Below are 17903 nucleotides of genomic sequence, written 5' to 3' on the forward strand. Positions count from 1 at the left end.
AAAACTACTTAATTAATCATAATGCAGGGCTTTGCTGGAAAAGTTATTAACTCTGAACTTCTATGTATAAATAATGGCATAGCTGGATGGAGCTCTGAGCTCCGGGGGGAGCCCTGGTCTATAGGAAGGCGTCCCTGCCCATGGCAGGAGGTTGGAAATAAAGGAGCTGTAAGTTCCTTCCCAAACCACACTATTCTATAAGGGTCCAAAGGAGGCCACGAGGATGGGGAAAGGTCTGGAAGCGAAGCCTTAAGAGCTCACTTGGTTTGTTAGACCTGAAGGAGACTGAGGGGACACCTCATGGTGCTGTCCGAGATCCTCATGAAGGGAAGAGGAAGGGCGGGTACTGATCTCTCCATTCTTGCCACACCGATAGGATCTGAAGCAACGGCCTGAGGCTGAGTCAGGGGAGGTTTAGGTTGGATTTCAGACAAAAGGTTTTTCTTCCACAGGGTGGCTGGGCACTGGAACTGGCTGCCCAAAGATGTGGTCACAACACCAAGCCCGTCTAAGAAGCATTTCGGCAATGTTCTCAGACACATGGCTCCTACCATGTAGTTGGGGCATTCTTTGCAGGGCCAGGAGCTAGACTCGATGATCCTTCTGGGTCGCTTCAAACTCAGGACACTCTGTGGTGCTGTTGCGAGGCTCCATCCCTCTCCGCCCTCAGGCGGCACAGGAGCCATTCCGCCGCCACCCGTGCTCGCAGCCATCTCGGCGCTGCGCGCTGCCGCCGCCATGTCGCGCGCCGCGCACCCAGGCGCTGGGGGCGGGGGGGCGGGGGCGGCCGCGGGCCAGCGGCCATTTTGGTCAAGGGCCGGCACCGCTCCTTCCTCCCTTACTCAAGATGGCGGTGGCAGCGCATGCTCGGAGCGCGGCCGGGGAGGCCGGCGCTGCTGCCCGCGGGCGCTGAGGGGGCGGGCAGGGAGCAGCAGCGGCGGCGGCCATGGGCGAGACCGAGAGGCTTTATTATGTGTACAGCTGCGACCTGGACATCAACGTGCAGCTGAAGATGTGAGTGAGCGGCGTCGGAGCTCAGAGGGGAGCGGTCGCTGCCGCCCTGGGAGGGGGTAGCGGGCCGCCCGCCCCTCGGCGGGGTGCGCTGATGCCGCAGCCCGGCCGTGCCCGGGGACAGGCGGTGCTGGCTCAGCTCCGGTGCCGCGTCCCGGCTGGCGGGGAGGCGGCGGGCGGGGGGCCGGGCTGGAGCTGTGCTGCGAACGCATGTCAGGTGTGCCGTGTCCTCAGGTGTTCCAAGGCAGCGATTGTCAGTGCTGGCTCCCATAGCCTCTCACCTGTCAAGAGAATCACAGATTGGTTTGCGTTACAAAGGACCTTTAAAGCCTATTCTGTTACACCCCCTGCCACGGACAGGGACGCGTTCCACTATCGCAGGCTGGTCCCAGCCCCGTCCAGCCTGGCTTTTAACGCTCTGGCAGCCACAGCTTCTCTGAGCAACCTGTGCCAGGGCATCACTACCCTCACAGTAAAGAATTCTTTCCTAATTAATCTAAACCTGCTCTGTCTGAAGCCACCCCCCTCCCCTGCCCTGTCACTGCATGTTTCTGTAAATAATCTTGCCTATTCTTTCCTGTAGTTCCCTTCAGGAATTGGAGGGCCGGCACTGTGTCACCGCTCGCTGCTGAGTGTTAAGGGAAGGAGATAAACTGGTGACACTCTTGCTGCTTGTTTCCATGCTCCTGTGAAAGCATGGTGGTCTTACTGAGGTGCTTTACTGATCCAGGTGCTGCCGCATGTAAATATATTTCTACCTGAGCGTGTGGAAGCACTTTTGTTGAAGCTGGAGTTACCCTACAGTGATGTAATTTTTGGTTTGTTTTTTAAGTTACTTTAGTTCATCACAACAATGAGAAGTTTGAGAAGTAGGAGGGATGTGGCTGACTCCCAAATGTAGTGAGTGTATCCACGCAAATGGTGGTACATTAAAGTATCTTTCACTTTTCTGGCAAACTAACTTGAAGACGCTTTTAAGGGTTGTTTAATTTCTGAACAGGTGATGGTAGTGGAAGGTGGCCCTGCTCATGACAAGGGTTAGAACTGGATGCTCTTTAAGGTCCCTGCCAGCCCACACTGTTCTGTACCATCAGGAGTCAGATTCATATGACCTTGTTGATAGTTCATTCCACCAAACAAAATTAAACCTATAAAGTGTTGGTTTTTTTTTTGTTTTAGCACAATAGAAGTGTATGTCACCCTTAGAGTGTACAGTGTCAGTTCCATGCAAGTGTCAGTTCTGTGCAACTTGTTAATTTACTCTCTTTTTTTTTTCTTTTTGTTTGTGTTGGTTTTTTTGGGGGTTTTTTTGGTTGGTTTTTTTTTTTTGGTTCGTTTTTTTGGTTTGTTTTGTTTTAACTTGGGCATCCAGAGACAGATATCTAATGTGCATGTCTGTTTTCATTTTGGTATAGCTGAAGCCTGAGAAATTCCTTCAATTCCACTTAACAGTAACACTGTTCAAATTTTAACCTAATTTTATTTGAACAGTCTGCTTAAGTGAACTTTATTTTGTTGTGGATTTGAGAGATGATTGACTTCCAAAACGAGTCATACATTTCATAGACCTTAAAAATTTACTTACCATAGTTGTTTTGGGTTTTATTTTTCCAAATAGTATTTGGAGCACATGTAATCTGATGTTTGTTTTGTGTATTTTAATAATAGCAGTGTGTGTCTTCTCATTTATTGTTGCCCTACTTAAGGTCTGTCTGAGAATCCACAGGTTGTACTAGAAAAAGTTGCTTCAATTTAAAAGACAAACAAGTAATTCTTGCCTTCCCTGCTCTTCCCCTCACCCCTGCCTAAATCAGTACGGCAATACATTCCATGTTTGCTGGGCATTTCACATCCTGAGTTCCTTTCTGGTGTTTGGATTTCACTACAAGTGGTAGTGCAAAGTGAGAATAGCCTCAGTTCTGGGTAATCTAAGTATGAGCTATGGAAATGCAGTAGGATTTCTACTATGGGTAGAATAAATTCTGGCTTACTTATGTTTTCTTCTTTTCCTCCTCTCCTGCCCTCTCCCCCATAGAGGAAGTCTGGAAGGGAAAAGAGAACAGAAAAGCTACAAAGCTCTCTTGGAAGATCCGATGCTGAAGTTCTCAGGACTGTACCAAGAGACTTGCTCTGACTTGTATGTAACTTGTCAGGTGTTTGCAGAGGGGAAGCCGCTTGCTCTTCCAGTTAGAACTTCCTACAAGGCTTTTAGCACTAGATGGAAGTAAGTGGCTTGCCTTTTATTTCATATTCCTTGTAGTTAGTGGGGCAGCAAGTGTTTGTTTCTGTCAGAAAGATTTGTTTTCTGTTGTCTTCTATAAAATGGCTTATGCTTCTTCAAGTGTCCGTATAGTTAGTGTTCTCCAGCCGGCACAAAAACAACCTTTTAGTGTAAAGGGTAAGTGATAAAATTGCTACTTGTGTTCTTGGGCATGTCCTGCTACTCCAAGTAACTTCTGGGGCCAGGAGTGATACATTTTCATGCTGTTCACTGACAGCCTGATCCTTGCTACTCAGTCATCAAGCCAGAATATTTTTCTTTTGGTGTGTAGGCTTTAGTCATGGTGTTTGAATAGTTAAAACCCACAGGAAAATAGTCCATTTGCCCTAAGAAATCTTTATTTAAACTAATAGAGAGTAACTTGAATTGTAAAGCTTTATGACTAATAAATGGTGTTTCTCTGCAGCTGGAACGAATGGCTGAAACTGCCTGTGAAGTATCCAGACTTGCCTCGGAATGCTCAGGTGGCTCTGACCATCTGGGATGTGTATGGACCTGGTAAAGCCGTTCCTGTGGGAGGAACAACGGTCTCACTCTTTGGAAAATATGGGTATACTGCTTTTTCTTCTCTGGTACACATTTAAAGCTCACCTGTGGATAGTAATGTGGCATGGGTTATGAGAAATAAGTTTTTAAATATTTTCTAAACTAGGTTAACAGTTCCATGTTTGAAAAATCAGATACATTAGTGATTTGCTCCTGATTATTCCTGAGTGTAATTTCACACTTGCTGCAGTGTTGTATAAAAGAAGTGTTCTGTATAACACCTTTTTTCTTTTTTTTTCTGATGATCTACAGGCTTGGATTTTAAGATGGCAAGTGCTGAAATCACTTCACATCTACACCCTTGTACTGCATGGATGCCAGTACTGATTACTTTAAAAGAATTGTTTAAGTGGCTTGCAATTAGGTTGTGAATGCACTGTTATTTATAGGGGGTAAAATGTCACTCAGTAAATCAGCACTTTTCAAAGTTAATATGCTATGATCCAATAGAGGGTGTGTTCTATTAAATTTGTGGATGATAATACTAAGGTGGGAAGGATTACAATAATAATCTGTGAGGTAAACATTACCTCGAAAGAATCTTACCTAAGTGCAAAGGAGACTGAGAAAACAGATTGTAGTCTAAGGAAAATTAAGAGACACAGGTACTTTTTTGCGATTGATTGTTATCACATACAAAGTGGGGAGCAGCTGCCCAGGAAAGAGAGGAACAGATTTGTAGTTTAGAATGAATCTTAAATTTTGTGTGGTTCAGCATCATGGCGCTCTTGTAAAATGTGTGCACAACATTGACTACATAAATGGTTTATAAGTATGTACATCAGAGATACTTCTGTACCCTTTTCTTTTCTTATCCTTTCCTTCTCCACTCAGCTGGAGTGTATTCTGTTCTTTCTACCTAACTTCAGTCAAATTTCTGACTAGTGGGTGTCTGTATCATTGAATACCTAGCAAGTAGGTGTGATGGACAAAGTGTTATACCTAGTCAGGCTGAAAAAAAAGAATGTAGGGACATTTTTCTAGTGTGTATATACTGCTGGAAAATAGGGAGAAATAGCCTGTTTTGTCTTGCCAGTGGATGAGAAGTAAGACTTCACTTAGACTGAAGTATAGAAAAAATTTAGATTATCGTTAGGAAAGCTGCTCTAATGATGCCTGAATGCCAAAAGTAACTGTAGAGTAAGGTTGTATCTCTCTCATTGAGGATACTGCTTGAACAAAAACTGGTGAGATTGCCTTAAGGCAAAAAATTGAACCTGATCAATTGGACTGTGCCCCAAAGACTGCTGTAGCTGTTAAAGCATTAAAGCACAGTACTTGGAAAAAGATAAATTTAATTTATAAGTCTTAGTTCCAGCATGTGGAACTCAGATGAAGTTGATGGAGAGAAACCAACAAAAAATTCTTGGATTTTGTAGTTTTTAAAAGAAAACCCTTGTAGTAATACTCGATGAAATGATGTGTAAATTCAAGGTCAGATGGTCTTTATAATTGTTATTTCTCATTTTTAATGGTTCACTTTTTAAAATATTCCTGTCAGTTGTATTTACCTGAAGTTTTTAGAGTAAAGCGATGAGCTCTTATTGGCAAAGGTAATGAATGCACTTGATTTCTTGGGGCATCTTTTATGGGTGGATCAGCACAAATGTGCAAGATAAGCAGAGAAAGGATGTGGTCAGTTACCCTGCAAAGTTCTGTTCAATTATCAATTCAATTTCAAGCATTGGTGGAGAAAGCAGTGTGTGGAGGGTTTTGGCATTTTTTTCTTGGTATGGTTTTTTTACTGTTTTTATTTGGCAGCTCAGAAGGCTGCTTTATGGCTGTTGACCTTCAGATGCAACTTAGGTAGCTTTTTAGTTGATTTTTTTCATACTGGCAGGCCTAGGGTTAGTGGTAGAGTTTGCAAGTCAAGAGGAATACTTTGTGCTTCATTACAAATAATAAAACTATGAAGGTCGAGCTTTCTCCTCAGTTTGTGTTTGTACCACCCCACTGGTTTTGGGAATTACCCATTTTTCTTCCACTTGCCGAATAAGTTATCTCTGACTTGACAATTTTCTTCTAAACTCCATGTGCCATAAATAAAGGTTGTAGAGAACACAAGGTGCAAGACAGTTATGCAGTAGAGTTCAATTATGCAATTTTGTAGTTTTGACAAAGCAAGCAACTTCATTTTCTTGCAGCTGGTGCTCAACTTTGATTCCTGACAGCTGTATTATATTGAGTTTCCTAAAGTGATTCTGCATTTTTCCCTGCAGTATGTTTCGACAAGGAATGCATGACTTGAAAGTCTGGCCCAATGTAGAAGCTGATGGCTCTGAGCCCACCAAAACTCCTGGGAGAACCAGCAGTACAGTCTCTGAAGATCAAATGAGCCGCTTGGCAAAGGTAATGGAATAGCAAGTAACCTTTAAAATGTATGTGACAAACATGCACTTCACTGGAGAGAAATGAATACAACTTCCAGTGCTGTTTTCTCATGTGATAGCTCTCTTCCTTTGGTTATTTAGATGTTTCACAGGATTTATACAAAGGAGTAAAGCAGATCATATTTAATTGCTTCTGAAGTGTTTCTTTAAGAAACCTTCTATTATGCGTAGCAGTTTGTTGTAACAACTTAAGATCTAAATTCTTTGTAAAGAATTAAAACATGAATATGCCTTGAAGATGCTTAAAGGTAAAATTCCATCAGGTTTAATAAGAGCCTCTCCTAACAGTGACTTGTGAGGACAGTTGAGTTTCTTTCAGAGACCATCTGTTATCTTTGAGGCTGTGTGGTGTAGTGTTCAGAAGTGGTGTCATACCTGTACATGAGAAAGAACTTGAGTAGAACTGCAGAAATTAACCCAAGTTTCATTCATTTAAGCTCATGAATATGTACATTAGTATTTTTGCCTCCAAGCTTTTGTGGGCAGAGTATATTCTTGCCATCAAAACTACTGAAATTGGTCTGTTAGTTACTGGGCTGTTTTACTAGATGATCTCTGATTATTCAGGTAAGCTTACCCCAAGCTTTCCAAACTGCTCAGTCCGCCTGTTCAGTGAGCTTTCTTCTTAATCTTGGTCTCCCAGATTTTATGCAGACCTTTGTGGGACTCCCAATGAAAGATAGAACCATTTTCTCATCTAGAGATTTATGACAGTGATAAACTAGCTTTCTTTTAAGGGTCTCTGTTTTATTAGTGTAGTTTGCACTGAATTTATAATTAAAGCCACTCATTAAAGCCAGTGGTGCCCCATTTCTTGATCATAGTAGAGTAAATGCCCTCTGGCCTAAGGAGTCTTTGTAAAAAGACACTAAATACCAAGTTTTATTTCCAGTTTGTCACATGGTTATATGATGGATGCTGTGGGTTTCTGAGAAGGGCTTTGAAAGTGTAGGCCATGCCTTTCATGTTAGTTCTGTTCTGCAGATATTGCCACTCGCTCTCTCTAGCTCAAAAAGCACAAATAAAATAGAGTACTTCAGTCTTAAAATAGCTCATTCTGTTTTAGCCTGTTTTGGCATTTGGTAGATGATGGCCCAAGGCCTCTGAGGAATGGGAGAATAGGAGGGAATTCTTTCACATCCTATTTAGAGTTGTAGTTAATGGCTAACAGAAAGCTAATAACATCACTGCCCCCATTCTTTTCTTCTGAAAGCTGTTTTGGGAGATGCTAATTTCTGAAAGAGGAGTGTTTTCACTGATATTTTGTTGTGGTCCTTTTTATAAAACCATTTTACCATCAGATGCTAGGGAAATTAGGGTTTCTGGGTAGTGTGTCTATGGGAGGTTTCATTTGCACAGCTGTTTGCATAGCAGAGGAGGTTCTTGTGATGTGTCATTCCTAAATAGCCATTATTCAAACACAATCAGCTTCAGTTCTTCTGTGACCTATTTACCAGTTTCTGAATGCCTTCTCATGCTACTCTGTGTGAAGGTATATTTGAATACAGGTAAAAGGACTAGCACTTAGGTACATACATGGCAAGTTTGTGTGGGCTTTGTTGTTCTTGGTCTATTTATTGAACAGATTTGTCCAGTGTTGTGCTATTGATTGATATTGGTACCTGAGGCCAAACTAGAGTCTTCCAGATAATGGGTAACTTTGAGAAGAGCTTGGGAAAGATCTTTTCTCCATCTGAAAGATAACTCCTTTCTTGACATGCTTCTGAGTTTGTGTCTGTATGTGTTTCTTATTGTTACATGGAATTTGTATAAAACCAGTGAGTAGGTGGTCAAAGAGTTTTACCTTACCTTAAATAATTGATAGTGTGGCAAGTCTCCCGTTTCATGTTGAGGTGCCATATGGTTGTGCTCTCAAAAAAACCACATGAATGTTGCTCGTAAAACTGCTACTGATGGAGAAAACATGGCTTTGCATTCTGGAGGCATTGTGAATGCAGATTTTTTTGTGTTCTAAGGAATATTAATGGGAAGGGTAGTTTAGCATTCTCAAATATGAATGACATTAAGAGGTTTCTCCCATGAGTGGTGTGTTAATTTATTCTACTTAAACTTAAAGTATTCTTAAGTTCTTTTTGATCCATTCATTTCCATCATACCTTCTGCTGGCTGAATGAAATTAGGTAATAGTAATGTTGAGATACTATCTAAAGGGATGCATCTTACTTAGTAGCTAATGACGAATGCTTCTTTCTCTGAAGGGGATACTAGCTTCTCTCTTATTTTAAACTGTAAATATTAATTCAAGACAACAGTTCTTCATGTGTATCTGTATGCTCACAGATCTTCCAGGTCTTGTATGCAGACCTAATTAATTGCTGTATTACAACTTCTTTCCTCAAAAGGGAGGTTCAAAGGTTTAAAATATTAATAATTTTCTTCAGAAACACACAAAATAACTTTCATTTTCTTTATTCCCTAGTGCAGTGAACAAGAAAATGAACTAAGAATTTGTGACCAAGTTTTTTTCTCCAAGACATTGATTACACAAACTTTAGCCCAACATACTTGTGCCTGTACTGTTAAGACAGTAGTTTAGTGAGGATTTGAGAGCAAATAATGAAACAGTAAAATTGGTGCAAACTCTTCAATTCTCTATCTTCATAGTGACTTTTATTTTTAGTGTACCTCTAGTGTTGAGCTGTGGATGGTCTAGTGCATGTATCTGACAGATCGTGCAACCTGGACATCTCCCAGTGTATCCCAAGTCTTAAATCTTCTGTGGTTTTTTTTGTACTAATACCATCTCCAGTTCTATGTGGCAGCAGCAGGCTGTTGTTGTGTTCTCCTGTACCTTCATTCCTGCTGTCCTAGGTCTCTGTATTGCAAGAAGTGACAGTGTCACTGTATGGCCTGTTCACATTCAGATGCTCATGGATGGGCAGGCTGACCACAGAACAAAGTTAATTAAATAATAACCTTTCCCCTAATAAGAATAATTTTGAGGGGTATCTTTGCTAGCCATTTTCTAGACAAATACTAATTTCTTTGAGAGGTAAAGGAACTTAATGTCTTCTAGTCCCTCTACATCTCTTGCATTCTGCAATAATTACTGATTTTTGTTGAAGAATATCTGTCATTTCTTAGCAACCAAAAAGGTGATCTTCATATTTTTGTGGTCCTCTGCTGGATAAAAAATTACTGTTAAAAATTCTGTTAGGGTATCTGAAACTACAAGTAGTATGCTCTCATCTTGTCTTCCATTTTTAATGAGGCCTTTAAACAACTTTCTTGCTATTGCTACGGTAGTTTGTAAGCATAGGAATAAAACTTGAGCTATTAATCAGATGACTAAAGGAGAAAGCGAACTGTCTATGACTTGCTCTAAGATCTTTAGTTGACCCAGTTATAGTCTCAGTCTGGAAACAGCCTTTCCTGTTTAGGAAAGGCTGACAGAGGCAGAAATATTTAGTATAGATAGTTTATGAAATACTTTATTTTTGTTTGGCTTGATGAGTTTTACTATATGAAACATAGTAATACAAAAATGGGATGTCTTTTTTATGCCTTATGTCTTTTTGTTTAGTTAAGAAAAAGGTTCCTGGTTTTGCTTTGTTAAAAATGCAAAAGTGATGTGCATGGATTATTATTGTGGTCTTTGCTGGGATTGGTATTTTCGAGTGTAGTCTTATTTTTATGGCATGGTTTGGCTGTTTACAAGGTGTGTACTGTGTCACTATGTGTCTGCTATGCAAGGTGAGTCCAGTTTTTTCAGTTCCTTTTTTTTTTGTCTGATTTCATATTAATATCTCTGTTAGAACTTTGGTGTTCTTTTTCTTGGTCTGAGCAATTTGAATGTTATTGTGGTTTTTTTCATGCAGCTCACCAAGTCTCATCGGCAAGGTCACATGGTGAAAGTGGATTGGCTGGACAGACTCACCTTTAGAGAAATAGAAATGATCAATGAGGTAAGTCATTGTAGGGTCAGGTTTGGAATTTTGGGGAGGTTTATCATGATAATATGAACCTTCACTTCTTTAGGAGACTTAACTGCTTGGCGTTATTTCCTTCAACTGCCAGTGCAAGTGGTGAAGGAAAAAGTAATTATTTGGAAGCTTGAAGTTGATTTTACTTTAGTAATAATGAAAATCACAGAATAGACTGGTTTGGAAGGGACCTTTAAAGGCCATCTAGTCCAACCCCTCTGCAATGAGTTTGCATGCAATGAGCATCTTCAATTGGATCAGGATACTCTGGGCCCTGTCCAGGCTGACCTTGAATGTTTTTGATGATGAGGTTTCTACCATCTCTCTGGACAATCTGTGCCAGGGCCTCAGCACTCTCACAGTTCAGTCCTCTGACTCCATGCCATTGTCTAAAGTCCCTCTCCAGCTCTTCTGCAGGTCCCCTTTAGGCCCTGGAGCCTCCTCTTCTCCAGGCTGAACAACCGCAGTTCTCCCAGCCTGTCTCAAAAGCAAAGGTACTCCAGCCCTTGGGGTATCTCAGTGGCCTCCTGGACTCCCTCCGTCAGGTCCACATCTTTTTCATATTGAGGTCCCAGAGGTGGATGCAGCTCTGCAGGTGGGGTATCACAGCACAAAGGGGCAGAGATACCTCCCGTGACCTGCTGCCCACCCTGCTGAGGAGCAGCTCAGCTCAGCACAGCTGGTTTTGGGGCAGCCAGTGCACATGGCCAGCTTATGTCCAGCATTTCATCCACCATGTACACAGCTCTCTTAACTGTTTTCAGCTTCAAGTGAAATTGATCATGGAACATAGACTTTATTAATAATTTGGAACAGCTTGGAACACTGTTAGGCATGACTAACTTATCTCTAGTATTTTAAGTTGTGATGGGGAGCTTTTTAGGCCTTTGACTTGTTCCTTGGCTTCAGAGCTGTTCAACTTTATTTTTTTAACTTCGGGTGTGGAGAAAAGACATTTGTAGTTTTGAACAAATATTTTTTTAAAAATAAAATAATCTGGTAGTTTAATTCCTAAATGAGGTTTTAACCCTCATTGAGCAAAATCAGCTCAAACTGTTTAATTTCTTATACTCATCTTGCACGAAAGAACTGTTTTTTCCTGTGCTCTGAGATCTTTTTTGTGTTATTGGCAGCTGGAGGTTTGGAAGTCAGATTCTTTTTTTAACTAAAATCTGTGGTTTTATAAGCCTCTATAAATATTTTGATGTTTTTTAGAAATTAGCCTATCATCTTTTTTATCTCATTTTTTCCCTTCGGCTTTTTCTTCTTCACTGACAGTAAAAATACAGTGAAATAAAATTTTTAGACCTGTGCTTTAAACAGAGAGCCACTTGGTGTATGGTGGAAAGTTAAGCCATTATGAATGCATTAAATGAACTGAAATTACATTACTCATTGCTAAACTTCTTGCTTGTTTCTCACCCAGATTTTAAAGTTCTAGGCACTTTTTCTAGAGTAGAGCATTTAAAAAAATGCATATACGAGCAAATCTTCCTCTGAAGATGAATAAGCTGCAAATCTAGTCTTGTTGTCCAAGTTTATTCTGTCTCTTTTATGATGTTGGTTTAAAAAAATGATTTGTTCTTTCTATATCTTCTGTGTTTTACTTTGATGTGTATAATTGTAGGTAATGATTTGGACAAAAACAAACACCAGTTACCCCGTGGTCATCTGATTCTGCGTTGCATTTTTTTAATACATTTAGCCCACAGCTGGAAGCTGCTGATGAAAACAGGTTTTCATGTGTTAAGTGTGAATACGTATCACAGAGTGGGAATGTGAGGTAGTAAGAATGTCAGGAAGAAGGTGATATGGTCTCAAGTAGTTCTATGAAATGATTAACTAAATAATTGCTGCAACAGCTGATAACCTAATTAATCAGTTACAGCACAAAGGAAGTAGGGTAATTGCTGTACTGAGAATGCTGAAGATTGATGCCCTGCAAAAAATGATACACATCTGTGGTGGCTCTTTCCTCAGAGGGAAAAACGAAGCTCCAATTTTATGTACCTGATGATTGAATTCCGTTGCGTCAAGTGCGATGATAAAGAATATGGAATAGTTTACTACGAAAAGGTATGTGCCCTGCAGGCTTTATGGTTGTCTTTAAAAAGCAGCATATGCACCTAAAATGAATGGGTTTTTCTGCTGGGATGAAATATTCTGCTGCAGTAGAGCAGCAGACAGCTGTCAGTGACAACTGTTTATGTACATACAAATCAGATAGTATAGATGCAACATGATTGCAGATGTCAGTCATTTGTGTAATAGAGTTCAAGATTACAGAATTTAACAAGTGTGAGTGATTAAAAACTTTCTGATTTATAGTTCCTTCAGTCATCCAGCAGTACTTTCCAAGTAGCTGTATGTAAAATTATGACTTAGATCCAGAGGGTATGTACCTGTATTGAGTGTTAACTTTATAGAAGATGAGTTATTAAAACTTCGCACAGGAGCTCTGCTGGTGAACATTTTCTGTAAAATGAACAAATACAGAAGTTTAGTCTTTTGTACTGAAAATGCTGTGGAGTAATTAAGTAAAAAACTTCTAGATTGCAATGTCTCACAGCTTTCCTTGCTGTTTATGAAACAGATCTGCAAAGCACCACCTTCAGTATTTTTCTAAAGTTAAAATTAATGGGATGGAGGATTGACAGTGAGCTTAACGGACACCAGTGTGGTATTGGAAGGCATTATCACTCTATGTATTGTGGAAAGATCCACTGAGATGGAAAAAACAGTGTATCTATAATCTGATTTCAAATAAAATTGTGTCTTAGATATTTCATCGTGTTTAGATTCATAAGAAGTCAGAAAGTTATTGAATAATGCAGCTTTATTGGAAAGAGATAAAAGGTAGGAATAGAAACTGGAGTGCTCTTGAGACCAGAGGTGCTAACTTTAAGGAGCATTTATTCTGAGAATTTTAAAAAGCTTAATTCATTACACAAAATGTTGACATAATGCAGCATTGATTACGAGTATTTCTGTGTATATGGCTGTTTCTGGTTGGCCTGGCCTGAAAGAGGTGTGATCTAACTTAAAATTTTTCAAGAAGGCAGTGAAAAATACAGTATTAAATAGCAAAAAGCAGGATTAAAAAAATAAAAGCGAAAACAGGTCAGAATCTGCTTCAACTATTTGATGTATTGCAAGACTTGGAGTTTTTTGGCTTTCAGGAGTGTTTTCTGAGGGCAGTGTTTAGTTGGAGCTTTTTGGTTGGTTTTGTGGGGGGGACAGTTGATTTTCTTTTTGTGACTGTTTTTCTTTTCATTTAGTTTCTTGGTGAATTTTGGTAATATGGATGAAAGCGGGTCTTACGCAGCTGTCTAGGTTAGCTGTTTAGCATTTCTTTTTAGGGACTGTAGTTGACAGTGAGACCTCTCCACATATTTCAAATCTTTTTGCCTTTAGAATGAATTTTTTTGTAGTGCATCTATACAGTTATCCTAGAACTAGCAATTATAGAGAACTGTGGTGTTGCAAAACTACCTTGTGTTACAAATCACAACAAAACCTATAATGTGTCGGATTTCCCCATGAACAAAATAATATTATTTGCTTCTGTGGAAATAAAGGAAATACTTTTCTGGAGAGCATTACAGAATATGATGAAAATATTGATACTTTTTACTAACAGCTAGCTCTTTACATGAGAACATGCTATGCCTTTCACAGGTGCAAACATATGTGGGTTTGTGTCCTCTAGGCTCTTTCCTTTTTATAAATGAACATGGCATTTCTAAACATGAGTTCCCTCCGTTACCTCCAGCAACCTGCCATTATAGATGAACTATTCCTGATTTACACACATGACTTCTTTTTTTTCCATCATTGTGGTTTTATAAATGTGCACGACACAGGAAAGAAGATTCAGACTCCAAGCATGCATCTTTCTTTTAACAGATGTTTCTGAAGCATATTAAAAGTGCATGGAGCAGAATAACTATAAATTGACTGCTCTTGCAGAAATAAAGTAATTGAATGTGTAATAGTACATGTTAGAGCTGTAACTAACTGCAGTTTGAAGGATTTGTTGTTACAAAGTAGCTTTCCAACAAGTTCTTGACCCTTTTCTGACAGCAGTGGGAAATGGTACATAAATTAGTGCCTGTTTTCTCAGTTTTGTCATGCTTCCAATTACAGTCTGCAGTCTGTGTGTCGGCCATCGCCAATCCAGTGCGCCAAGCATAATGAAAGAAGGTTCTGTTGTCACCTGCTTGTGACCGATAGTCAAAGTGGAGATTACTTGTCACAGTTTTGTTGATATATTTGTTTTCAAGTGTTTAGGAAGAACTAGCCTGTTAAACAGCGGCTGATAGGATTTGGGGTTCTTTGACTTGACATTCAGTTACAATGAAGTGAGGTGACAGTGTCTCTTTCCATGTTCTGTGTTAACTTCATTTAAATACAGTGTTCAAGACGTGAGGGATAGGGTCTGCTAGTAATGACAGCATCACTTTTGATTCTCCATTTAGGCAGAAATTCTGAATGAATTACCGACTACAAATACCACCAGCATTTATCACTAATGTATTTTTGTGAGGGTTTCAAGTGAAACATGTCTGTGCGTAAATGATTGCACTGCTGCATCCAGTTCATTAAAAAAGATAAATAAATTTGATTATCAGAGATTTTTCATGGATTTAAAAGAAGAAGTACTGTCTACACCAGTGGTTATCTGCCCTTTTTTTTGTGGGGGAGATGTTGGTTCTCATTGGTGTTACTTTAAATGGTGTTTTGCTTAAAAAATAAGATAAATAGAACCTCCTTATTTATTTGTGCTCTGAAACTGATTTTCAGGCAAGTACAGAGAAATGTTACTGGTTAGGAAAATTTCTGCAAATTTTGTGGACTGTCTTAAATCAACTCTAATATTTGTATAAAGTCACCCACATAGACCTTATTGTAGTGAAATGTTTGCAGAGCTCTGTAACACAGCAGTTTAAAGCAAGTCAGTGCTGTTTAGTATTGATGTTGCTTTTGTTTCCTGATGACAAAATAGCAGGTCATCTCAGGTTTTGCCTGTGCTGGAAAGTGTTGCAGCCAAGAAGAGCAGATTCACTGAGGGAAGAGGCCACTGAAGGCCCAGTGCCTGCACCGTGTTCTTGTGCTCTGGTCTGTCTTTCATCACATCCCACGTGGTTGTTGGCAGTTAGAGGATGTCAGGGATTTCTGAGATTTTCATGACGTAGACTAAAGGTGTCTATATGGGCATGATCAGGAAAGACACTTTCAAAAGTATGCACATGGCCAAATTCAAGTGCTAATATAGGTACTGGTTTGGTTTACTAAGTTTGTATGGTCAGGATTGTGGTGCTGCACATGTTCCTCTCAAGGTATAATGGAGAATTACAGAAGGGTGGTTAAACAGCTGACATCCTTCACAGGACAGCTAGTGTCATTGTGCCTTCTTGAGTATTTCATTAAGCAGTCTGTTTCAAAATGTTTGCTCCTGACACTGTAATTTGTCCCATGAGTGCTTGGAAAAACTTTATTTTATGGCAAGTTTTGGTTGAGCTTAAGGCTTTGTTCTGTCGTGCAATGAAACACTGGGAACGGTTTTCCTGGTGGTTGAACTGAATAGCTAGCACTTTTCAGCTTCACTCTACACCATGATCTGACTACATTCAAAGAGTTTAAAATAAACAATTATTATCATGATTCTTTTGAAAGGTTCCAAAAGGAGTTGCCAGCAATGAGTGTACAAATCATTCTTTTAACACTAGTCTTGGGGAAAAAAACTCCTTAAATTTCATTTATAAGCGTTTTGACATGACACACTGGAAGGCTTTTGTTGTTGTTGTTTTGTAAGTAAGCAAAATTTAGACAATAGTGCTTTTGTTGTTCTCATCCTGGGGAGTTTTGAATTTTTAATGTCTTCCAGAGACTACTAATTGTGGGGTAAGTGCTCCACTTTACCAGGCTGACACCTTTCCTTTTTCTGTTAATGTATCTAATTTTATCATTTTTTCACTGAGGGAAAAAATACAGCAATGGGTGTTCCTGCTGCTTATCCCTAGAGAATCCTCATGGGACCTGGATACTCTGAAGAGTTTGGATGCTTATTAGTAGCAAGTTAGTAGCTTGTTCTTTCTGAATCCCCTCCAGTTTCAAGTTTTTCATACAGGGTTTTTGTGTGAAGGTTCTAAACAGAGTGGAGACTTGTCACTGGAAAATTGCAATCTTGTGTTTCTAAAAAGGCAAAGTCAGATTGCAGCCTTAGAGTTTGGAATTGGAAGATAAGATATTAGCATATAGAAATCAGTCTGTCATCAGATGTGTTTATGAGAAGGATTCCTCCCACCTGCAACAATTTCTTTTTTTTTTTATATAATTTGACTTTATGAAACTACTATGACATGATCTGGGCATTCTGACTGGTGAGATGGCAGGGGCTTAGTTCAGTGTGAATGCTGATCTGACACTGTGACTCCAGCCCAGTTGAGTCTACTGATAGTGATGCAGCATATTTTGTTATTATGGAAATACTTTGATGCTGTTATTTCTGTGCAGTGAGGTCAGAGCGAAGTTCATTATTTAGGCAATATGCTTTTAGAGCAGAGATACTGTAAGCAAATGCCGTCTTCGCCTCTTCAGTGTTTGTGTGCATGCCTTTTTTTTTAAAGACTAATAAGAAAAGCAACCTGCTCATATTCTGGGACCATCATCAGCCACAGGCAGACTGTGCATTTTTTTCCGTAACTAGGAAGGATATGTGTATTCTTATTTTGACTTTTGTCAAAATTGTTACTTAGAAAGGCATAGGACAGTAGTAAATGCAATTAAAAGTGTCTTTCTAAAGAAGCATTTTAATAATAAGAGATATTTTACTGTAGCCAGCTACACAAAATTTATGTAGTAGGGAAACAAATGTTTCTCTTGGTTAATGGCAATTTTAAACTCATATATCTTGTTAGCAGCAAATGGTTCTTCTCCTTGAAACAGCTTCTCCTTTGAAAGTTACCTCTGAAAAGTATGAAAGTAAAGCTATCCCAAAGGGCATATGTGATTGGAAAAGTAGGGAAAAAAAAGAGGATGGGGGCAGAAAGAAACCTGAGCAAGTTACCTCAAAACTTAGTTACTCTGGGAAATGTTGACATGTCAAAAATTTTATTCTGATCTCAAATTTACAGCAAAATAAATGAAAACAGACTCAGTATAAATATGGCAGAGCACATGTTATGCTGAGTTTGTTTTGTTCTGGGTTTGACTGTTTTATCCTGAATTTTAAATGAAATGTCTTTTCATAGCTTTTATTGATGTTAGTTACCCTCCAGAAACCTTTGTATTATGAAGTACAAAACCACATTGCTGTGTGTCTAGAAGACAGAGTTGCTACTTTTGTAATGCAGTGGCAGGCTTTTAATTTTTTTTCTTTGTGTCTGGTTCAAACAGGAATCTTGTAGCTTCTCCCTTCCTTATTTAGACAGCATACCTTAGACTCTAAGCATGTAGAACCTCTGAGAGATAAGGTTATATACATCTTTCTGTTGAACTTTTAAAGTGTTGAACTTTTAGGAGATATTTTCTGCAATGTAGTGGTTTTTTCTAGAAAACTGTGTGGGTTTGGTGGAAATACAGAGCCTGGTTTTGTTTCTCTTCGTGCTTCCAGAGGACACGTGGCAATGGTGGCAAATTTCTCCACTCACCTGTGTGGCATAACAGTAGTGAGCTGTCAAGCTGTGTCTCCTCTGGTGAACTTCATCTGTCTTGCCAAATCATTTATCA

At 39.6% G+C, this 17903-nt stretch overlaps 1 protein-coding gene across 1 annotated transcript in view; it reads left to right on the forward strand.

Annotated features, from left to right (window-relative positions):
* The first annotated feature begins 879 nt into the window (after nucleotides 1-879).
* Nucleotides 880-17903, forward strand: part of PIK3C3 (phosphatidylinositol 3-kinase catalytic subunit type 3) — a 68628-nt gene continuing 51604 nt past the window's right edge. Inside the window, exons 1-6 of the mRNA XM_030968362.1 lie at nucleotides 880-1014; nucleotides 3047-3235; nucleotides 3699-3842; nucleotides 6058-6187; nucleotides 10068-10154; nucleotides 12153-12248. Coding sequence (XP_030824222.1) covers nucleotides 947-1014; nucleotides 3047-3235; nucleotides 3699-3842; nucleotides 6058-6187; nucleotides 10068-10154; nucleotides 12153-12248 — 714 coding nt within the window. The 5' untranslated portion in view covers nucleotides 880-946. The remainder of the gene's footprint in view (nucleotides 1015-3046; nucleotides 3236-3698; nucleotides 3843-6057; nucleotides 6188-10067; nucleotides 10155-12152; nucleotides 12249-17903) is intronic.

This window comes from Camarhynchus parvulus, chromosome Z (genome assembly GCF_901933205.1).
Source record: "Camarhynchus parvulus chromosome Z, STF_HiC, whole genome shotgun sequence".
NCBI classification, from domain to species: Eukaryota; Metazoa; Chordata; class Aves; order Passeriformes; family Thraupidae; genus Camarhynchus; species Camarhynchus parvulus.